Source organism: Sturnira hondurensis, unplaced genomic scaffold (genome assembly GCF_014824575.4).
Source record: "Sturnira hondurensis isolate 20B ecotype Veracruz unplaced genomic scaffold, ASM1482457v3 Scaffold0018525, whole genome shotgun sequence".
Classification (NCBI taxonomy): Eukaryota; Metazoa; Chordata; class Mammalia; order Chiroptera; family Phyllostomidae; genus Sturnira; species Sturnira hondurensis.
This window is the reverse complement of record NW_028091156.1, coordinates 12,055,830-12,080,201: the sequence shown is the minus strand read 5'-3', so window position 1 is coordinate 12,080,201 and position 24,372 is coordinate 12,055,830. Positions and strand designations below refer to the sequence as shown.

General features: G+C 40.5%; 1 protein-coding gene across 2 annotated transcripts in view; it reads left to right on the top strand.

Moving 5' to 3' along the window:
- KCNT2 (potassium sodium-activated channel subfamily T member 2) overlaps window positions 1-24,372 on the top strand; it is a 197,543-nt gene that overhangs the window by 54,190 nt on the left and 118,981 nt on the right. For both annotated transcript variants that reach the window (XM_037069416.1, XM_037069417.1), the window contains exons 2-5: window positions 8,526-8,605; window positions 10,775-10,874; window positions 21,636-21,684; window positions 24,101-24,160. In XM_037069416.1, coding sequence (XP_036925311.1) covers window positions 8,526-8,605; window positions 10,775-10,874; window positions 21,636-21,684; window positions 24,101-24,160 — 289 coding nt within the window. The remainder of the gene's footprint in view (window positions 1-8,525; window positions 8,606-10,774; window positions 10,875-21,635; window positions 21,685-24,100; window positions 24,161-24,372) is intronic.

The following is a 24,372-nucleotide window of genomic DNA, read 5'->3' as shown; positions in this document are numbered from 1 at the left end:
CCCATTCAAAGGAGTAAGTGATGGTCGGCCACTGCAACAGAACTTTTATTTCTTCACCAAGACCCTTTGAAGGATTTTCTTATGAACAAAGCACACACAGTTCCCAACCTCACAACTTTTGAGCCAAGCGAAGCATTTCTGGCAGCTTCGGAGGGGCGCGCAGTGGAACCCTGCCCTCAGATAAACTCTTGAGGAAGCTCCAAGTTCAATGCTGGTGCTGATGCATTCCATCTGGTACTTGGTAGCTTTCTGTCTATGTCAGTCTAGTTTTGCTCATTATTTCTGCCCAGCACTAAGCTAAGCTTTTTCTACCTTGCTCAAGGAGGGTATACACTTTCAAACATGTAAATATACCAAATTTCTCATTATTGAAGTTTCTTTTTACTTTATAATTGAATTTATTGGGGGTGGAATTGGCTAAGGAAATAATATAGCTTTCAAGTATACAATTCTGTAAAACATCCTCTGTATATTAGGGTGTGTGGTCACCACCCCTAGTCCAGAAAGTTATCTTTTCCCTTTTCTTTTAAATGTGTCTGTGTTCTGCATCCTATGGAGGGCAGAGAACCAGTTATTGGATCTTGCAGGTCTTTTTGAAGGATACAAACCCTTAAAAAGGCCACTTGACACACTGCAGTCAGTAGTGTGGTAAAAGGCATCGAGTGCCCTGAAGCAAAAAAACACATGCGTGTCCCTTAACAAAGACTCTGGTGAGGAAGAAGTTGCAGGTGGCATCTAAAATGAGGCCCGAAGGAAGCAGTGCGGGATCTTCAAAGGAAGACCAAAGAAAGCTCGGTTAATTTGAGTTGTTCATTTTTCTTAAGGTTCAGCTGAATATTCTTATTTAAAAGCAGCAACCCCCAGATTTCAAAGCTCCATAACTAGTATGATAATGAAGCCTGGTTGAGGAAATAAAGAGGAATTCTGGTGTGACAGGGTATTCGTATCATCCACAGCCTTTCTTCCAAAATTAACAAATGTGTTCCTCCTTTCGGAGAGAGGTTATTTGGAAATTCTGTTTCCCCGCGCGGATGCCAGATGGCAGCAGCTACAGATTGCGAGCCTCTGCATATTGATGGTTGTCAACTTCAGATGCTAATGGGACGTTAGAAGAAGCGGCCACCAAGTAATTTTTAATCCCAAATACATTAGCGGACGTCCGCGATCCTCTAGGCACTGGCTGAGCGAGTATAAGCAGAAAATGACTAATACCTCTCTAGCGGAGCTTGAGTTTTAATGGGGTTTTAAGAAACTATGCAAGACAAACTTCATTCTCCTTTAAAGCAATTCTGAGTTTGGGGGGAGAACTCTTTATGCCATAATTGGAATTGATGGGGGGGAGGGTAAGCATGGGGAGACTTAGCAGGTATACCTCCTGTTAAATACCATTAGGTGATGGGAAGAGGGATGTGGCCATTCCTTCCTTTCCTACATTTCCCACTCTGTCGCTATACATCACTCACATAAGGGAGCCAATCTGCCGGTTGCAGACACATCTGATTAAAGGTCATGCCTTAGAATAGAAGACTGCACAGCACAGGGCTTTGAAGGATGTGAACTGTTTCACGGTTAACGTTTGTAGATTGATGCATGGAAGGAGCTTCCACCTGGGTTCAATACTGGCATTTATCATCTGAAGCTTTGTTTTGCTTTGGATTCCTATATCTTGCCTTGAAAATAAATTTTAACCCAAAGGCAAATGGAATGTCTTTCGATAAATCTGGCAAGCTGGTGTGGACTGAGCGTGGTCATGATAAGCGTTTTTCTCCTTTTCTTTATTTTTCAGCTAAAAAGATTTTTACTGTTCAAAGACTCTAGAGAATAATACTAGAGAAAGAGGATTCAGGTATAACTACGTGACTTTTTTTTTTCTGAACCACCAGAAGGATGGATTTGAAAATAGCTCAGATTCGGAGATTTCAGGGAAGAAAATCGGGAACATAGGCTCAGGGATGCTGAAGCTGCCCACTAGGTATCCGTGTAGAAGAGATGTGTAGACCGTCAACTACATGTGTTTGGGGGAGAGAACTGGTTCACTATATTGATCAGGCAATCTTGGTCATGTAGATGATTTATACCTAGAGTACCACTGTAAAAGAAGACTGATTCTGAAAATAAAAGGGAATGAACTGGGCCTGCCCACGGATATACAGAAGTAAAGTTTAAGGTAAGAAAACCAAGAGAACGAGACACCTGGAGGTCAAGCAGAGACAGTGATTCAGGGATGAGGAAGTGACCAGCCATGGCTAATGCCTAACGCTGACCCAGGATAAATAAGGTGACCTACGAGAAGCAAATTCCTGCTTCGGAAGTCACCCAGTCAACAGTATTTAGTGACAGTCCTAAAAAACAAAGACAGCGAGTCTCACTGTGTTTCTTTTACGAACAATCAGAGCCATGGCCAACATGGCCAAGGGCATTCACCCTCTGCTTCTGGGATTTTTCTCTGTACATGCGACGATGATGCTGTGTCTCAGGAACTCAGGTCCTTTGTGGGGGTTCCCTTTGACAGGTCTCCTCCTTGTCAAAGCACAAACTCCCCATCCCCCCAAACTGGCAGACAGCTTCAGGGCAAACAGCAGTTTTCATCAGACAGCTTACTTCTCTGATTTCATATTTCCTTGTCTTTTCTAGCTTCTAAGGACTTCTCGTACTTTCCTACTGGTTATATTTGCAGAATGTATGTGTCCCTGCATGCTTGCATGTTTATGTACATACACATATGCATATGCACATGCATGGATATGTGCATGTTTATGTATGTATGCATTTGATCTTTGGGGGCTTTGGTGTGTGTGAATGGGTAATGAGAGTAGATTTAAGAGGGAAAATGGAAATGATGTTAGAGCATTTGATCTTTTCCTTGAGGTGGTGGCTGTAAACCCACATAATTTATTAGAAGACCAAATGCTGCATATTCTTGTCCCTCTTTATCATGTACAAAAATGAATAAAAATGAGGTAATGTTCTATCATTTGCATGTGTTCCTTTTTTATAATGGCTTGACCCAGACCTGCCCCTACTCATGTTTTCAAGCAGAGACACGAAGAGGCAAAGTCTCTTTGCAATTTACGGGTGCAAACATGTCCTTGTGTATTTGCTCTAGCTTTCTTCCCCTTTGCTTCCCCTGTTTATGGCTGAGTTCAATTGGGGTTGTTAGAGGGAATCACTTTCAATAGAACGAGGAAGTACGAAGCACAGGTCCTGCGAGTGAGCACTACCCACGAGGCTGAGAGTTTTCCCACTGAGGAGCGACTTGAATACAAAAGTACGCCTGGGCAGACTTGTAATGTGTTTCACCATGGAAACGGTGAGACTGTTATTTCCAGCTACCTTCCAGCCCTGATTACCAGAATGACAGGAGCATAAACGCAGTTACTGAGGGGCTATCCGCATTATTGAGTGGTTAGCAGCCCGGAGCCCTCCCGCACGGCCATTCCACCCTTATATCCATGTTAAGCGCACACACACACAGACATGTGTGTCTATATGTGCATGTGCCATGAGTGTGGTGAGTGTATAAAGCTAGGTTCCCTTTCCAAAATGGACGTTATTTTAGATTTTATTTTAAATGTGCAGAGAATGCTATTGAAGGTCATCAGAGTTAGTCTCCGCCTCCTTGTAAGACGTAACAGATTCAGGATATGAGGAAGTTAGGCTTGAATGATGACAAAAATAAATTAGATGGGCAAACAGAAGTTGGGAAATGCTGTAGGAGGGGCTGTCATGTGCTGGAAGGGAAGTTTGTGTGTGTGTAGTGAGGCCTGGCAGCTGGCTGGCCACCCGACCCGCGGGGCACTTGAGCTTAACTGGTGAAACGATTTTTTTCCAGGTGAAAAATCGATCGGAGGCTTACTAATTAATTTATTTTTTACAAGGCTCCATTTAAATGTTTGCTCTGTGAAATAATTGAGTTACCAGAGGTTGGGAGTGAATATTTGGAAATGGAAAGGAACCTGGTTCAGAGTCAATGACCAAAGGGCAGGGCTAAGCAAACACTTCTCCGCAATGCGCGCCCCCCGCCCCCCTCCCACCCCCGCCCCCGTGCGGGTCTGCTGTTTGCGACGCTCTTTGGTAACATTTTACAGATAACCTAGAACTCTCCTAACAAGGAAGAATCAACCTGATGAGGAGGTAAGAGGCAAGAAGCAACAGAAGACCAGGGTGTGCAGGCAGGTGTGGCCTTGTCAGAGATGAGCAAGTAACAAATGACTCACCCCAGGCTCTGTGACCCACACTGCAGAATGAGAAAGCGGCAGGGAGGAAATGGTGCCCTGAGACCCACAGGAGACTTTTGCCAATGGTCCCTCTCTGTCCGCTAAAAGTCCCAGAAGAGAATGTCTGCAGAAGATTGGCATCCTGAACAATTAGCAATTGAACAAAGCAAAGTAGTATTTCTGAAAGAAGAATGTATTGACAACCTGGGCCAGAATTATTTTTCTGTGTTATAAAGTGGTAAGGCCTACTTTAAAATTACTGAATAAGAATGGTCATTATTCAGCAAGAAAATTGCCATTTTAATAAGATGCTGCATGATTTTTGCACTAAATTCAAGTAACCAGAGCAAGCAAATGAGAGGAAAATGAAAAAATTAATATTAAGGTAGTTGATACTGTTAGGGAAAATTGATGATGATGAATCAAAGAAATGTCCACAGTGTTCAGAATTGTTCCGGAGCACAGAAACATCTGGAGAGTTTTTCTTTTTTAAAAAAATTTAATCTAATTTTAATTTTAATTTTTTAAAAGATTTTATTTATTTATCTTTAGAGGGGAGGGGAAGGAGAGAAATATCAATGTATGGTTGCCCCTGATGAGTCCCCTGCTGGGAACTGGCCTGCAACCCAGGCATGTGCCCTGACTGGGAATCGAACTGTGATCCTTTGGTTTGCAGGCCTGCGCTCAATCCACTGAGCTACACCAGCCAGGGCTGGAGAGTTTTTCAATTCATAATTGAAGATATTAGAATAATCTGGAGATGATAGCTTAGATCAATCTTAGTTATGATCATAGAAGAAAAACTAAAAATATATAAAGTGAACCTAGCAGTACCTTACCTGACTAGTTTACTATTACAAAACTATTTTGCCAGAAATGAAAAAGTAACTGTATAATAGAAAAACTGTAAAAACAATACACCAAATCATTGTAAGAAAAAAACTCCAACAATGTATCATCAACTTGACAGATTCAAGAGAGGTTTCTGACAACAGCCAACATCCATCCACTCCTGATATGATTTTTAGTAAAATATAAATATTTATTGTGATTCCAAGGCCAACAGTTTAACTGCTAGGGCACAAGAGGCCTTTTTTATAAGAATGTATTCCACAGTTCATATTTTCCTTCCAAAAGTACTTGTCAATGTGGTAAGACAAGAACAATGAAATGTAAGTAGAAATATTGAAGATTGTCAGACAGCATGACTGTCTGCCAAAAAATGGCCTAGAAATAAACCTGAAAAAAATACCACTGTATATAAAGGAGATTAACATGGTAGCCACTTAAAATACCCAAAACAAACAAACAAACAAATTCCACGCCAGAACAAAACACTGAACAGCAACCAAAAATATAAAATACATAGAAATAGTATAACATAATATTTAAGATCTACTCAAATGTGACAATAAAACGTTTTGACCTATATAAAATGCCATTATTAAATAAGAAAAAATGTCAAATGGAGAAAATACCACCTAAAAATTATTGCAGTACTGCTTTATTTTCTATAAAATACAATACTATGTATGCTACTATATTGGAGTAAATATAATCAAGTGGCCCAGAATTTTATTCAGAGTATAAGCATGAAAAAATTACATTTTAAGAAGTGGTGAGGGCAGATGTGTCATAGTATGTTATCTAAAACTGTGCAGTTCTGGTAAAGTCGAAAAAAATACACTAAACTCACCTACTAGGTGGAAGTAAATTCTGATAAATGTAGATGAGAAGAGTTGAGGGAGTAAGAGAGGAAGGAAGAGAGAAAAAGAAGGAGAGGGAGGGAACACATTTGTACTTATAGAGAGGCATCCTAAGAGGATATTTAAAACCAATTAAAATCATAAACAGAATTGAGAAGAGCAAACATTAAACTCTGGACCAAGTCCCTGAGAACCGGAGAACTGCGTGGTGCGGGAGGAAGTCCCCAAAGATCACACGAACACTAACTGGCCTTGATTTTGTTCGGCGAGAACTGTCTCTAGGTCAGCTGAAAGCAAGCATCACTCTATAGATTATAAATCGTAAAACTGAAGGATATTCTTCTGTCCTTGATAGAAGACATGAATCAAAAAGTGTTTTGCTTTGTATTTCTTTTTTTTCAGCTTTAACTTTAAAAAGTATTTGTATCAAGCCACGCTTTAATGTTATCTATAATTCTAAGAGGGAAGATAGATTTAGATGACCAGATTGATTGTTTTATTTCACATAATGTTATAACTAAAAGGGAATTTGGAATTTGTTTATTTATTGAGAGACTTCACACCATGCAAAATTGTCTTCACCCTCAGGAATAAATACACACACACACATGCGCGAGTCACTTGCAAACTGTGATAGTTTTTTGGTGTGTTTATAAGTGTCGGAGAGCTGTTTGCTTCCCATTGAGGGCCATTTCAAAGTTGGGCCACCTCGCCGATAATTCTCTTCTCTCCATGGTTCTTCTACACAACAGAGCATTACATTATGAGTCCCCTCACCTTCCTAAAGATGGGCACCTCGGTATTTAAAGAAACCCGTTCTGTTACTGCTGTCTCTTTCTATTGAGACAGAGTGCAGACAATCTCATGTTAGTTAAAAATGCACCTCTGTGGGGCACCCAGTAAACTCCAGCTACTAGATGAAGATGGGACTTGTGTTCTTATCAATTTGGTAATTCAAGGGAGCAAACCTGCATGGCCTTTGCTGAAGTCCTTCTGGAAAAGCCACACGCCCTCTCAAATTTGCTTTGGTATCAGAGCAAATGTGAACCAATTTAGCTTGGTATCAGTATTAGAGTAACTTTGTTTAAAACGAACTGCCTTTTTATTCTATGAACAAAGGAAGCACGTCCAGTGACCGATTTCCAAGAGACTAGTGGTGTTCTCCGCGCAGGTTGTGTGTGCCCGGTGGTGTGTGTGAGTGTGCAGGATTGTGGATGAGTAGGGGTGTGTGTGCATGCCCATAGTGTCCTGCTGGAAGATACTGTGATTTTCACAGGTTTCTTTCTGGAGAAATTAACAAGACAATCTTGATTTCTGCCCTTTTTTAAACTTTAACCTTATAAGGTGAATAAAACACAAAGGATGGAACATACACAAGAAAGGGATGAAGAGGAATGAAAATTTTATGCCTGTTTTTAGGAATAGAGGTGAAGGGAGAGAGCTTTGCATTGAAGATACAACTTGGTTTCCAGTTGATAACAAAAAGCCCTTTTACTGTTAGGACATCAGAGATAGCTTTAAAAATAGTGATGAAGGTTCGTGACTACACAGCATTGACTGTAGTAGTGAAATATTTCTTTCATACATGAGCAGATTCATATGCTAATTTTTTCTCCAATTTTTGTCTCCCATGGGTGCTCCTGCCAAAAAAACAAAACTAGAAAACTATCTAGTCTATATGGGTGACATTATCAAAATTTTGTGATATTAGGAAAAAATGAAATGAAATCTTTGTTTGTATAAGCACTAAAATGTTTTTGTTAGCCGTTTTTTGCCTGATATTTGAGACTAAGAAAATTTTACATGATGATTATTAACAAGTCACAAGACCCTGAACACCATTTTTCCTTTCACTCAATATTTTGAAAATATAATTATGCCATCACATGAAAGGCAGTTTGAATGAATTTAAAGGGAAAGCAGATACATTTATGAAATAAATATTATTTTTCTGAGAGTTGATATCATTTTATAGAGGATTAAATATATAATATTCAGCATCACAATGGATTTGCCTGGTTTATATCTGTGGTGACTGTCACGTTGTATTTGAAATTATCACTCCTTTCCTGATCAATGTCTATTTCACTCTGAGCCTAAATAAATAAATAAGGAGAGAAAGCGTCCCATGATGTGGTTACCATGCAGTCAAGGTGAAGTGAAGGGCTTGTTAGAAGTCAACTATGAGGCCAAACCCCTTAAGATTTTGACACAGCCCTTCTGGGGCAATTTTGCTCAAACTGAATTTTTTAGGTGTTCAGTTAACCCTCATGATATGGATCAAAACTGGGAAATACTGACTCGAAAATTATTTCACAGACACATCTGAAAGGCTTTTGTATTACTGCTGTTTTGAATTACCTGTACCACTTACTACATCCACTAATACAGCTAACTGAATGAACTACATAATGGCATTTGAACTGGTGATGTCTTTGAGTTGAAAAGCAACTGCTTGTTCCCATAACAATCCATGTTTTACCCAATTCTCATATTTTTTTTTTGTGATTGGGATTCAGTTAAAGTCTAATGCAGATTATTTTTAATTTACTTATATGTCAGTTTTCAGTTTAATTAATTATGTTTTATCTTCTGTTTGCAGGGTACAAGTTGAATTCTTTATGAATGAAAACACATTTAAAGAGAGACTAAAGTTATTTTTTATTAAAAACCAGAGATCAAGTAAGTCATTCATTTTATTCCCATCTGTGTGCACATATATATTTACCTCCAATAATTCCATTGTAATCCTGCAAGATAACCTTTAAACAGAGCAGTACAATAAAAAATCTTGTCTTGTCTTCAGGCAGTAAAATTTTAGAAAACTAGAGACTTTACCTCTGCTAGTGCCAAGGTCTCCTCGCCTTAAAGGCAATTAAGGGCATTTAATTGTCCAGATTCCACACTAATAAGTAGGGTTCGGAGTGAGCCCCCTGGACCAGTGAGGGGGTGGTCACAGTTTGTCTGTGGGGGACGCCTTATTATGAGAAGCCTCTTGTAATTCAGACTGATTCTAAGGGAGAGAATAATGGTCTGATGTCATGGGGGCAGAGTTCAGTGTTGCCCAGTGATGCACAGTGACAAAGAACAGGCAGGTGACCAGCACCCTTTTCTGGAGAAGCTGGGCCAGGAAGTGCAGAGCTAAGCTGAGTGTAACATCCCCATGGGTTCTTAGTCCCAGACAAAATGGGGACAGTGTTAGGACTTCGAGAGGACATGAAATTGGCAGTCGCTGACCTAAACTTGTTCAAGGTCCAAGTGTCAAAGGATCCTTCTTGCCTCCCCAGGACACCGAGCATTTTTGAAAGCCATACACGATGAGGCAAGATGCAGCTTTTCGTGTGAGCAGGGCTTCAAACACTAACAACCAGGGGTGACGTCTATACTACATTGGTGTCCACTTCGCCTTCTCTGACTGGGACCCCTGCACCCTCTAGGGGCAGTCTTCACTAAGGGGGGCCTCTGCAGAATCCAAAGAGAGCAGCCTGGGTTGTGGGGAACCGTGCAAAGGCTGGCAGCAGGAGACCTTCCTTGTATGCAGCTCACTGTTGAGAGGTGTGTTGGCAGGTGACCTCCAGGGAGAGGGCCAGTAATGACTGACGCCTCTCTCCTCTGACTGTTTTGAATGTCCATGGAAGCCGCGCTGATGGATATCACCCAAAGGGGGCTATGTCTTTTGAATAAAAGGTTTCCTTGATTTTTTAATACTAACAATCCTATCTCTCCAGGCCAGAAAAGGTAAATGCATGACTTGGCTATGTCATCAGCAGTCGGCTTTGACTAAACAGTCATTTGGGGAGGCAAGTTCTATAAAACCAGGACAATTTCATTAATAATTTAAAAGACTTTCTAAAGAAGCTAATCCATAAAATGTGCATAGCATTGTAATAGCAAAGCTTAGGAAAAACTGCACAATTAATGAACCTGAACCTTTTATTGCTAAGAAATGTCACCTCAGGTGTACTCACATGTAGCAGGGTAAAAAACTGGCATTTCATTTCCAGATTTTATTAACTACTAATTATGGGAAGACCTTTCTCTCAATTTTATTCATAATGCATGAATCAGAAGCTGCCTGATTGTTGCAGGAAAGGTAGTGCTTCTATTAATCTGACTTCGGGCATGTTTTGCTACTCTTCATTGCTCTTTTTCGTCTTTATTAAGTATGACAGACTGCATAACTGTGACCTACGCAGTTTCGAAAGGGACATACGTGACACTCTTACTCCCCACAAAAATACTGAGATTTCATTGGTAATTAACCTAAAGGGAAAAGGAGGATTCCACTGGTCAAATTCAAAATGTCTGTGTGTATCTCTGTATTTCCCAGCACATTCTATTATGATTTGTTTATAGTTATGCCATCACTAATTAGAAGTATAATTATAGACATGATTATAATTTCTCTATCATTAAAATCTGCAAGGTATTCTGAAGGTATGAGTTTTATAACTTATGCTGTGAATGTGTAAGCAGCTAGATTTTCTAGCTGGCTCAAATTTTACTCCCAAACAGGTGGATGTATAAAATGCTTAATCTTCTAAGCATTTTTGAACCAGTCTTGAGGAGACATAGTTTTTGTGGTCTCTGGGTGCTCAAACCTAGAGTCACTCTCCGAGTAGGTTTGCTCTCATTTCAGTTCAAGCATTCTTTCAATCATGCTCTTTGTTTCAATATTCAGATAATTAAAATTCAGCGACCTTGAACTTCAGCGAGTTTAGGCAATTGTGGTATTGTAGTTTCTAAATACAATTTAAGTGCTGTACTTAAAGTTGGTATTTTTGACGAGTGTTTTTAGCCTTTTGTGGACTAAACTCAAATGAAAATCAAATTTCTGTTGTTTGTTTAAAGGTCTCAGAATACGCCTGTTCAATTTTTCTCTCAAATTATTAAGCTGCTTATTATACATAATCCGAGTGCTATTAGAAAACCCTTCACAAGGAAATGAATGGTAAGGTACTTCTGTCTGACTCTGAATGATATTCTTTTGATTACTTTGAATTGCATTATACTTTTAAAGGATGTTACATAGAATTCATTATTTTTCCAAATATGTTTTAGATGTTTGTTGCAATTAAATCGAGCTTCCTTTCAGGTAATATGCGGATATCACCTTTGTAAGTTCTTTTCAATCATCTCCACTTATGGTCTTTATCTGTTTTTCTAATGCTAATACTGGACACCAACCTGTAAAGTTTTTACTGCTCATCAAAATACCCTAAGTAACTGGGTAACGTGGGTCCATCTCTTTAGACACCCAGTAACTATCTGCCCTTCATTTACATGCGTTGTTCTACTATGAACCAGCTTTGTATGCGTTTTCGGCGAGGGTCTGTTACTCTTGATAGAAACTCTTCAGCATCCATGGGGACACGTGACTGTCACGTTCCGAGTTCGTTTGTGTAGTTCTTCGTCTTATTTGAGTTACGTGGCTTCTTGATTTAACTTATTTTTTATTCATGATTCTGTTGCTTTTACTAATTGCACTGCTTTTGCATCGGTGGGTTTACCTTTTTATTCTGTGTCTTCGTTGGAAGCGGCAGGACAGGCGACTGGGTGTATGGTGACTTGCATGATTTTTATCTGAGGACCACCTTGGCCCCCTGTCCAGCCTACTACAGATAAAGTGATTTTCAAAGCAGAAAACAACGTTGGTGGTTAACTTCTGTACAATTATTTTCTTTGCGTGGCAATCTGCCCTAAAAAAAATTGTAAAAAACTAAAGTAAAATGGAAACTGAGGACATAACATGCATTTTGTATGAATTGGTTCCCCTTCAGTCTGGTTAGACAGGGAAAAGGATTCTGTATTTATTAAAGGCTTTGGGGATTCGTCAAAGATTCACATGTCGAATTTTGTTGTGTGATCATTTAAGTGCTAATGCTTTAGAAAATAATTTAATGAAAGAGCGTTGTTATTTCACTGTGTCTTTATTGAATGCTCAGCCTGTACTTGTATTGCTCTGAAAAGGAACGTTTTATGCCCTCAGGGAATTTTCAGTCTGTAAAAAATTGGGGATGCTGGAGTCACTGGCATTGGGCTACTACTTCTATGTACGTTATTTCCTTCCGCATTTGTACTTTCAATCTTATTTTCCCATTTTCTCACATGTGCCCTCAGTGCTAACCATTTTTGTATTTATTCAGAAGTGTGTATATGTGCATATATGTATATATGTGTATATATATAATTTTTTTCACATTCAGTATTATTTTGTGTTAGTTTCAGGTATACCACTTAGTGGTTGGCCAGTCCTATGTTCTACAAAGTGGTCCCCGATGTTTCCATTACCCACAAGGCCCCGCACATAGAACTGATCTGTTCATGCCTTTACAAAGGCTGCCTAACTCATCGATCACGTTCTAACTGCGTACTCAGTTCCTCTGCTGGGATGTCGTTTCCATGGGCCATGTTCGGGTCAGCTTCTCCGGGGCCCTCCCACCGACCAGTGAGTGACAGCTGTGTCCTTCCTCAGACCCTGCTCCCCCGACAGCCTCCTCCCCACAGCTGGCAGGCCAGAGGCCTTGGAGGCAACCTCACCTCATTTCAGCAGAGCCCTGAGAAAGTCCTGCAATTTCTCCCTTTCCCATGCAGCCGACCTTCACCGTCTGTCCCTTCTCGATGTCACCACCCTGCACAGGCTGACTTCTGCCACCTGGATGATCTCAATTGCCCTCCTCACTAGTCCTGCCGATTCTGTCTTTGATCCCTACAGTTTATTCGGAAGGTGGCAGCCAGGATTCCTTTAAAACATAAGCCAGACTGTGGCATGACTGTGTTCCAAATGTCACAATGGCCACCATGACCTATAGGGACCCCCGCTTTCCAGGGAACTTCACCTCCTGGTGTCACCCCCACCCCACCCCATTCTGCTGCCAAACTGGCCTCCTCCCTGCTCCCGGGTCCTCACTAGACACACTGCAGACTCACAGTCTTCACACCTGCTCTTCCTTCTGGAATCTTCTCCGCGAGACACCACAAAACCCACTTCCTCAGATCTTTACTCATAATCAGACTTTCAGGGAAGCCTTACCAAACATCCTGTTTAAAATTGGAATGTCCTCATAAGGCTCTCTGGAATAGAGGATATACATTTTTCCCTTTTCTGCCTTGCCTTTCTGTTCTTTCCATATTGCACATTTTTACGGGTTTCTTTTGTTCTCTGTGAATTCCTTACGGGTCACAATGGCTCTTCCACGAGAGCCCATACCATTGTCTGAGGCCTTAGAGCCAGGCACACAGGAGGCCCTCAGCAGCTACTTGGTAAGTGGTGGAGGGACTCTGTCCGTGGAGGCCTTCTGACCTCTGCTTACCTCGCCCCACCCACCTCCTCCTCTGGGCATCCGCAGGAGGGACCTCTGGGGACCACCTGCTGCGCAGACGGACTCTGCTCTCTGCTGCTCCCGGGCCACAGAGTGTTCTGCACTTGCTCTGCGGCCTCCGCTTTCCACCTCCGCCCCTAACTAGCTTTAGGACTCCTGGATGTTCAAGACAACAATTTCCTGGATAACACTGAATCTGAAATTCTTGCCCGTTGCCATGACTACAGCCCAGTTCTAGCATGGGTTAGCAGTGGCTTCAGGAGTTCTGCCAGCACCCCTGAGTGCTTCTGTCACAACACTCAGCACACTGACGGAACTTTGTGTGTGACCCTTGAGCAACATGGTGGGGTAGGGGAGCCGACCCTCACCCCCTGCACAGTCAACAATCCGTGTGTAACTTCTGACTCTCCCCAAGCTTGGCTACTGAAAGCCTGCTGTTGACTGGAAGCCTTACTGAGGATATGAACAGTCGACTGACACATATTTTGTATGCTATATCCTGATAATACGGTAAGCTAGAGAAGAAAGGATTTTATGAAAATCGTAAGGAAGAGGAAATACATTCACAGTATTCATTGACAATATCAAACGAACCTGTGGACCCAAGTGGTTCAACCCTGGGTTATTCAGGGTCGATTGCCTTTGTTCCCCGGCTCTCCCCACACCCTCACTGAGGACAAGGACCCTGTGGCTTTTGCTTCTGGAGCTCCCGTACTTAGCATGGATACGGTGGCCTAGCGGGTCTTGCTGAGCTCATGGAATTATGCTCAGCGGCTTATTTGATAGCCTTGTACCACCGAGATGATTGAAGACCACTGCCTAGAGACTTCACATTGCAAATGCTTTCAACAGCCTACCAGAACTGTTTTTACAACTTGCTGATTTATGCATAACCTGTACTTTTGAGAGACCTGAAAATCACAAATTGAGTCACGACCGATTCCTTCTAAGGGTAAAAGGGCTCTGGTGGGTGAGAGCAGACTAAAATTACATTATTTGAAAACATGAAGTGGAACAAAGTTTCCTACAATTAGCTTCTATGCCATGCTACTAAGAATATTCAGCCATAATTATAGAGGATATACATTTGAAAAATCAGATTACTGCAATTAGCACACAACCGAAAGAACTCATGGCCCCATTTTGAATAAATGTTCTGTTTGGTTGCCCTTGTCCAGGCAGTACTGGTTAATGAAAAACAGAACTGGCCTTTATGGACACAGGCTCTCTTTTAAAATAATGAGGCTAATTCAGCAAGGAGATTTATTTAATTAGAGCTGCTGCCATAAGAACGCTGAGGCTATTTTGTTCTGTTTTGCTTTATTTTGAAGTCCCTTCAGGAGTCCAAACCGATAGGAAAATGTTGCAAGTCTGAGCAAACTGAAGGATATGAAAAGAATTTTATTGTTAATGTATGAAGCTGGGCAAGTGATGAACTCTGGGGTACATACAGTCTGTAGCCAATGATTTAGGGGTGCTAGCAAAGGACACCCCATACTCAGTGTGTGGTTTGTGCTTTCCACTGAGAGACGAGTCACCAGCTTTACTCACCGCCTCCTGCTGCTGAGCGCTCTTCACTCTGTGCCCAAACTCACCCATCCTGTCCACTTTACAACTGGCGAAATGATGACTCCTTTTAACACCCAGTGGCAGATGTGAAGGTATGAAGCCCGTGACTGTGCTCATATTTCATGGTATTTCAACTCGCATGTGACATCAGGGGCTGATCGAAAGAACACGTGCATTCTGGTGACACACTCATGTTAAAGACTGGGTAACCACTCTTAAAGGAAGAAATATGATTTTGACAATATCTTTTAAATGTTTGGTCACCAACAGGAATGAATACCGTCATATAGACTGTTCACTTTTGTCATGTGACTAATATAGAGTCACAATAAAGATGAACATAGCACCAAGTGCTTTGATGTATATAGTCTCAGAAATCCAAAATAATCTTTTTTTTGTTTACTAGTGTCTAATACTGGTGTTGCTAGTCAGTTTTCTACACCCTTTCTCCTTTTCTACACATACACACACACACACACACACACACAACAACGGGGCAACTACAATATCATGTATGTAGGTCCCTTTCATTGTGTGGCTAGATGCTGGGCTAAAGAGCTTTTGCAGTCGGCTTTCAGATGCATAAGGAGCCCACAGAGAAGAGACCCACGCTTCTTAACATTATGGGCCATTTCTCTCGCTTGTATTGCAGACTCAGATCTCCTGTGGGCATCAGGTGCATCAGATACCTTGGCCCAAAGTCTCAGAGATGTAGTCGAGCAAGGGGAGAGTGAGTGGGGTTTTGTTTTTTTTTGACTGTAGCTTATTTTATTTTATTTTACTATTGTTCAAGTACAGTTTTCTGTCTTTTACTCCCATCCCAGTCCATCCCCCCCAGTCCTCCCCACCTCCCTCCCATTTCCACCCCCCTTAGTTATTGTCCATGTGTCCTTTATACATGTTCCTGTGAATCCTTCCCCTCTTCCCCTGAAATTCCCTCCCTCCTCCCTCTGGTCCCTGTCAGCCTGTTCTGAATTTCAATGTCTTTGGTCATGTTTTACTTGCTTGTTTGTTTTGTTTTGTAGGTTCCTATTAAAGGTGAGATCATATGGTATTTGTCTTTCACCGCCTGGCTTATTTCACTCAGCATAATGCTTTCCAGTTCCATCCATGATGTTGCAAAGGGTAGGAGCTCCTTCTTTCTTTCTGCTGCATAGAATTCCATTGTGTGTATGTACCATAGTTTTTGGATCCATTCATTTACCGATGAGCACTTAGGTTGCTTCCAACACTTGGCTATTGTAAATTGTGCTGCTATGAACATTGGTGTGCCTAGGTTCTTTTGGATTGGTGTTTCAGGATTCTTTTGATATACTCCTAACAGTGGAATTGCTGGGTCAAAAGGTATGCTCATTTTTAGTTTTTTTAGAAAATTCCATACTGTTTTCCATAGTGGTTGTACCAGTCTGCAATCCCACCAACAGTGAACTAGGGTCCCCTTTTCCCCACAACCTCTCCAACATCTGTTGTATGTTGCTTTGTTTATGATAGCCATTCTCACCAGTATAAAGTGGTATCTCATTGTGGTTTTATTTTTTATTTTATTTTTATTTTTTTAAGATTTATTTATCTTTAGAGGGGAAGAGAAGGAGAGAAACATCAATGCATGGTTGCCTCTCATGAGTCCCCTGCTGGGAAATGGCCTGCAACCCAGGCATGTGCCCTGACTGGGAATCAAACCACGATTGTGTGGTTCGCAGGCCTGTGCTCAATCCACTGAGCTACACCAGCCAGGGCTCATTGTGGTTTTAATTTGCATCTCTCTGATAGCCAGCAATATTGAGCATCATTTCATGGGTCTCTGGATCCTCCGTATGTCCTCCTTGGAGAAGTGTCTGTTCAAGTCCTTTGCTCATTTTTTAATTGGGTTGCTTGTCTTCTTAGAGTGGAGTTGTATGAGTTCTTTGTATGTTTTGAAGATTAAAATTTTGTCTGAGGTATCATTGACAAATATGTTTTCCCATACAGTTGGTTCTCCTTTTACCTTAATACTGTTTTCTTTAGCTGTGCAGAAGCTTTTTATTTTGATGAGATCCCATTTGTTTATTCTTTCTTTCATGTCCCTTGCTCTAGGAGACATATCAGTAAAAATGTTGCTGTGTGAAATATCTGAGATTTTTCTGCCAATGTTCTCCTCTAGGATTTTAATGGTGTCATGGCTTATATTTAAACCTTTTATCCACCTTGAATTTATTGGTGTAAGTGAATTTATTGGTGAATTTATGGTGTAAGTCAGTGCTCGTTTCTTTTTTTTGCATATAGCTGTCCAGTTCTCCCAGCACCATTTGTTAAAGAGGCTATTATTAGTCCATTTTATGTTGCTGTCCCCTTTGTCAAATATTAATTGACCATAGAGACTTGGGTTTATTTCTGTGCTCTCTGTTCTGTTCTATTGGTCTACGTGCCTGTTTTTATGCCAGTCCCAGGCTGTTGTGATTACAGTGGCCTTGTAATACAGTTTGGTATCAGGTATTGTGATCCCTCCTACTTTGTTCTTCTTTCTCAAAATTGCAGCTGCTATTTGGGGTCGTTTATGGTTCCATCTAAATTTTTGAAGTGTTTGTTCTATGTCTGTGAAATATGCCATTGGCACTTTAATAGGTAGTGCATTGAATCTGTAAATTGCTTTGGGTAGTATGGAACAATCAAGAGGAACTCAGAGAGGCCCACTTCCGGAGAGTGAGTGTTGACAGACTGAGGCGGCTGCCTCAGCTCATGTCTGATGGGAAGACCCCCAAGGACACTGCCCACCCGGCCTTGCACACTCAGCCCTTCATTCTCTCCCCAACACCCAGACAGGTCCTTGTTAGCCTAGTGTGGAGTGTACCCCATGTTTTTTGAGAGGGTTCAGTTATTGAAAAACCTTCCTAATATATTGTTAAGAGTCTACGACACCTCGGTATCTCAGTCACTTCGGTGTTGGACTCATCTTGAATTTTGCACGCCCTGGAGATGTGAGTCTAGGACCACGCCTAGTCCTCAGTTCTCAGTGTCTGGTACCTGTAGGAGTGTTTTCTAACTTTCCTCCCTGGTTTAGATCGTACTTGTGTTAATAAGATACAAGCTGGCATTTGTTTTCTTTCGAACGCTATCAACCTGAGTTCTCGAGTTTGTGACCCCCGGGTCTTTCCCGAGGAATTCTGACCTACATGCTGACCCTATTACCCGCATGTGTTTATGCAATGTTTTATTCTTCTGGGGGTCACATTCACCCCCTGACCTCCACCCCCGCTGCCAAAGCTGATCGGACATTTTCAGCAGCTGTTTTCCTGCCTGTAGGCAAGGCCAGAGAGAGGTACGGGTGCTGTGTGGAATGTGAGGAAGGCTCCACCTCATTGATTGTCCATACTTCACTTCTGCTGAGACTTCCGTTGTTTGATAGGCCTCTTCCTGTTGTGATAAAGAATCTTCAAACAGGCGTTGTAGCAGTAGGCCTAGATTCATTCACAATAACTGGGTGATACCAGTTTTGCTTTTATGTGTGCTTCTGTTTCACTTTTATTTTTATAATTCAAAAAAGTGACATCTTTTATTATTTTATAAATGGTTTATGATTATTACAATGGCAAGGAAGAGGAGGTAAAAATCATCTGAATGCATAAGAAAGCATGTTTTGATGACTAATCTTTGTGAATTCTCTCTCTGAATGCACAGGTGTATAGAATACATTTACACTGACATAGGATGATATTATATATATACATTGTCTTTTTTCTCATTTGGAGTATTTTTACTATTGATGATGATGAGGCTACTTTTGTCTTCTCGTTGTAGGGTATTCAGGTAGATGCCAGTTCCTTTCCTGATATAAATAATGCTGCAATAAATATTCATGTGCAGGTTTTCTTTCCTCCTAGTGCTTTCTGTCAGTGAGAGTGAAACTTCATTGGAAATTATGGTCTGGCTGCCAGTCTATTTCACTCCCCATTTGTTCTGGACATTAAGTAAAAACGTGCAGATTGGTCCTACACTGTTTTTCCATGATAAATTTGATTTAGAAAGGGCAGCTTGGGCACTAGGTTTTGATTAGAATTTAGACATTTCCTCCTATGCATTTATCCAATTTAGTACTCAGTAAAGGGTAAAAAAAAATAGGACTTTCTGTTGGAGATCTCACTTCACATTGAAATTTATATATTTGAGATTGTAGAAATGTCTTTTTTAAGGATTATGAAAGCTATTCTACAGTACATAGCCTTGTCTAAAAAAATATTTTCTCAAGGTCTTTCTCAAATTTAAATACTGCATGCTATTTTAAGAACTATGAAAAGAACATCCCAAAGAAAATACTGTCAATTTGATAAAAGTAGCTTTTGGTAAATCCATGTTAATTTCCAGTTTCCCTCTGAAAGTGCTGAGCAACTCATGTTTAGCAATTTATTTTTAATCTTTCAGATATCGGTGTAGACTTTTCTTACTACTTAGTAGTTTTTGCAGCATGCCACGTTTCTATCTACAAAAACTGTATATAGCCTTTCGCGCTTCCATACCTAGGTTTGGTCTAATTTCTGAAATGTCACCAACACTGTGATACATGTTTGGAAAGGACAGTATTGCTGGACTCATCGCCATAGATCTGCCTTTACGAGAACCATTTATTGGTTTATAGTGATGCCCTGTCCACTACACTCATGTATGCAGAAAGACATGGGATTACAATGGCCACTAAAAAAGACACACTTTCATTTTATGGAACTTGCAGTATAGTGAGAAGACACCGAGTAAAGAAATGTATTTACACATACATGTAAAGTTACAGCTGAGATGCGTAGAAGGAAAGTGCACTGAGCGAGGTCATCTGAGACATTAACTGACTACTTCGATCGAGTGGAAACTTCAGAGAGGGTTTCCTAGAGAGAGAGTTGAACTGAGTACTCAAGGGCAAGTCAAGGGCTGAGATGGGGAGGAGAAGTCATGGTAGAATAAGTCTCAGAATGCTGCGCTTAGAGTTTTGTTCTCGGGAGATGGGAAATTTGACTTTGGATGGTGGGCACATAATGCAAAATGCAGATGTTGTATCATGGAACTGTACACTTGAAACCTGTATAATTTTATTAACCAGTGTTGCCCCAGTTGATTTAATTTAAGAAAGAGTTTTGGTCTGTGTCTTAACCAAAATGTGATGTCAGTATACAGCAAGGCAATGTGAGCAAAAAAGATTGAGAGAGAATTGGTGTAGCTGTAAATTGGAGGAAAAATGTAGAACACAAGGAAGTATAGTGTTTCACTGGAAGGCTTTTGCAACGGTTCCAGAAAAATGCACAAAGTGATAGTTTAGATCAAGGTGGTTGTGGGAATAGAAATGAACAAAGGCAGATAAAGTCTACCAAGAGTTGGTAGGTAGAATCGAGAAGGTTTGAGGACTAATGAGTTACGCATTTCCAAACACAGTGGCGGGAAGTATCTGAAATGCCTAAGTTTTTGCATACACGAACACAGTGGAATTTGGTGCCATTTACTGGGATGTGGAAAACTGGGAGGACCAGGTTTTGGGGAAAGATCACTGGTTTGGTTTGGAGCGACTGAAGATGTTAATTACTCAGGTAGATATGACATTGTGGAATTACAGGGTACTTTATTATACTAAGTAGTTTCATTAAATAGTCCTTTTAAGTTCTAGAATTCTATTTAAAACAAGAATTTTCAAGAGTTTATGGCTTATGGTCATTGCTTAACATATTACCAAAAAGAAAATGACCTGAAGGTTGAAGAACATACTTAGTATTTTGTGGAAGGGCTCCCATGGTTCCCAACTGGGGAGAGCGAGTGGGTTTTGTTGCGATTGTTGTGTTTGACTTTGTGTGTTTTTATTTGCATTTGTGGGAAACATAATATCATTATTTAAATCTTTTCCCAAGTGCAGTACGTTACAATGGATGACCCTCATGTGAGCCGCAGCATGCCAAGCAACTCAGAGAAGGACGGGGTGCAAAAATGAACAGGGATAGCTAGTGAGACGGCAGGGATGTTACGCTGTCTTTTGCAGAGTATAAGTAATTTTTGACACTGAAGATGAAATGATTTTTGACAGGCATTTAAGGACAGCCACTCCTTGTCCTGTGGAATGTTCCATGCTATCCTTGGTCACAGGTGTTGTGGTGGCATGTTAAGTATTTTCTATAAATCCAGACATGAAATATTGATGTGGTCTATAAGTGGAGTTACTGACTGTGCCTGTAGTATTAATACTGTTGAGTTTGTACTGCCACAATATTAACAGCTTTAAAATGAACAAAATCTTAAGGGTTTATAGAAGACCCTTAAGTGACTTTTCAGTGGAGCATTTCATTAGTAGGGTTTGAGGATTTTGGACCCTCTATAACCACTCTTTAAATAAAACCCCTTCATCTTTTCTTTTATTATTATTATTTTTTTAAAATTTATTTATTCACCTTTAGAGGGGAAGGGGAGAGGGAGAGAAACATCAATGTATGGTTGCCTTTTGTGTGTCCCCTGCTGGGAGTTGGCCTGCAGGGAACTGGCCTGCAACCCAGGCATGTGCCCTGACTGGGAATCGAACCGCGATCCTCTGGTTCTCAGGCCTGTGCTCAATCCACTGAGCTACACCAGCCAGGGCCATCTTTTCTTTTATTATTAACATGAGACTGAAAATGAAATTAAACAGCCTATTGCGTGGAATAGAACTGGCTATTATTAAAAAAAAAACCTGAGAGGATATAGCATTTTTGTATTTCTAATTTTGATATTTTATTATCTTCTCATGCTAGTGTTATTTAAATACTTCCAACTTCAATCAAAATGTTTAAATGAATGCATTTCCCACATTTAAAAAAAGTAACATCTCGTCATTCTTTTCACAGGTCTCGTATCTTTTGGGTGAACAGGAGCCTGCCATTATGGGGCCTACAGGTCACGTGCAATTTTGTTTATCACTGTATTGCTGGGTTGATTCCTATTTCCCAGAGAAATACTATTGGAGGGAAATGCTTGATATTAAAAATGAGCTTGTTTTATTGCTTGCTTAGTTGTGATGCACATGGTAGACAAACACCCGCAACCCTTTCTTCTTGTTTGCTTGAGCCCTGCTTTCTGTCGTGAGAACTCATGGTCAGGATTAGACTCAGATCGCTGTCCAGGGTGTGCAGAGAACCCACGTCAGCCTGTGTTTTCAGCACCACTAATTCCTCTAACCAGCTTTCCAAATTCCTGTTACACAATCCTTGAAAAATTAATCAAAAGCTCGTATCCAAGGGTGCTTTCTTCCCTATGCCCTTGGTCTCTGGGACACGTGAGAATCTCAATAAATAATCAATAAGTCAACAATCAAATGAACGGCTCATATTTCCAATAGCAAGAGGTTGGTGCTGAGGCAGATAATTTGTAAATGCAATAAAAAGCATGCCCTGGATTAGGAAGTCTGGAGGAAGGAGTAAGACCGCAGGAGAAAGCATGGCAAGTCTGAGTTATACTGTTGACACATTCCCCAGAGTCCTCTGCATCCTGTCTCCACCTCCCCTTCATGTTGAACTTCACACCAGCAGCCTTCGTACAAGTTTCCGTCCTCGCTTCTGTCTCCCTCCTCCAAATGCTTCTTATTTTCTGTTATTTTTCAAAAGTACAAATTATTCTAATAGAGGGACTTGGAATGATGTGAAATGATTTGAAGCATCCCTGTTTACAAACAACCTTTAAAACACTTTGAAATCAACAGTTGGGTTTGTCTTTTAAAGTCAAAGACAGTTGTGAAGTCTGTGCATCTTATAGGTGATAATGAGTTATTTCAATGACGTGTGCACTGGGGTTATAATTATGAAGTCGAAGTTTTGACCATGTTTGGATATTTCATATTTCATTGAAGTCAGGTTGCATTTTAAATCACTTTACACTGATTTTCATTACAGTGTTGTTAGTTTAAAAATAACTCTTTTCACATATTTCAGTATGCACTAAAAATGCACTCTTTTAATCTCTAAATTATCCTTTAGGGGGGAGCACATGTAAAGTGAGTTAATATTTTTACAAAGAGTTACAGATGGCCCTAAAATACATGTTGATCTAGTCACATAGGTTTTGTCTCCTAGTGATGTTTTTAAATGATAATAGCACTCATTTCCAAAATGGGAGTTTGAGTAATTTATGCTAGAAACCTTGTAGAGGTCGTCTATCAATGCGTACCTCCAGGAAAAGGCAGGGATGATTCAGAAGACTTGTGAAGAATAATCTAAGAGGTGTGGATTTTTTATCATGACAATGTGTGGCTGATGTATGCATTTTTGAACATATTTTATTTATATTCCCTTGCACCCATATGTTTTTAAATTGTCCTTAGATTTCAAAAACCACCTCAATCAAAGTTTTCACTCCCATGGAGTCAAAATGTGAAACTCCAGAGGAATCCATCTTTCTCCTGTAGGCTGTCCCAGACCTCAAAATCTGTGAACAAATGTACTTGCCCTCTGAGTCATTTCTGGCTTGTGCTTGCTGGTTTTAGTTCCACTTCTCTATCCTAAAGGGCTGACAGGAATGTTTGGATCTCTTTTCTAGTTCCTCTTTCTATTGCAATCGCTGTCTTTGGTTAGTTCAGTAGTGGAATTGTATACACAATAAGGCAACACAGAGAAAGGTGGAAGTTGCTCAGAGGAGGCAGGTCAAGCCTTTCCGGCTGTAAACCGGAAATTGGTTGTGAAGTTCATTCAAACACAATCTGAAAGGCTGCTGAGATGCTGACATGGGCTCTTTTGTTAAGTGTTCAAAAATGCGACTCTTTCATTCCGTGTGGGGCAGGCGACAGGATGGACCGTATCCAACCCAGAGCTCCTGTGCTTTTCCGCAGGGAACTGCTGTTTTTGGTGAACAGGCCTCAGATTTGGGTGGTGTTGCTGGCAGAGGGTGTTATTTGGGGGCGGGGGGAGAAGGCAGGGGAGTGAGACTGTTAGGAATGCACAGAGCAAAAACCTGTTCTTTCTGTATTGCGCAAACTCTAGCCAGTCTGACTCTGCTACCCTACATTTTCACTTGGGATAATAAATCAGAAAAGATTTATTAAGGAGTATTAGAAATAACCAAAGCTAAGCTGTAGTGCGGGGGATAACCTACAACCCACCACCTGTATATGAGTTAATGTGCCTGGTAATACCTCCTATATCATATCTCACGTAAATATATCTAGCTATATGATACACATATGCATATATTTATACATTCATTAACTTTATAAATTACTTTATAATCATGAATACATTATGTTTTATATAGTAGTATAATCATGAAACATATTATCGTATTTTTGTGACATTTTCTCATTAAGTTAAAATTTATATTTTAGGTTTTAGTGGCCTTGATAAGTCTGTTTGAAACGATACTACTTGGTTATCTCAGTTATAAGGTAAGTGATTTTCATTAGAAGTTTCCTGCTGACAGTACACATTAAGAGCTTTCCCGTCTTTATAATTCATACTCTGGGGATACAGTAAGCCCTTCTTAAAGTACTTTAATTATTTTGAACCTCTCTAGTATGTGATTTTTAAAAAGCTTAGTAATACAGTAATGTTTTCCTTGGTGGCTGAAACAGGCTTCACTAATTCCTACGGGTTAATT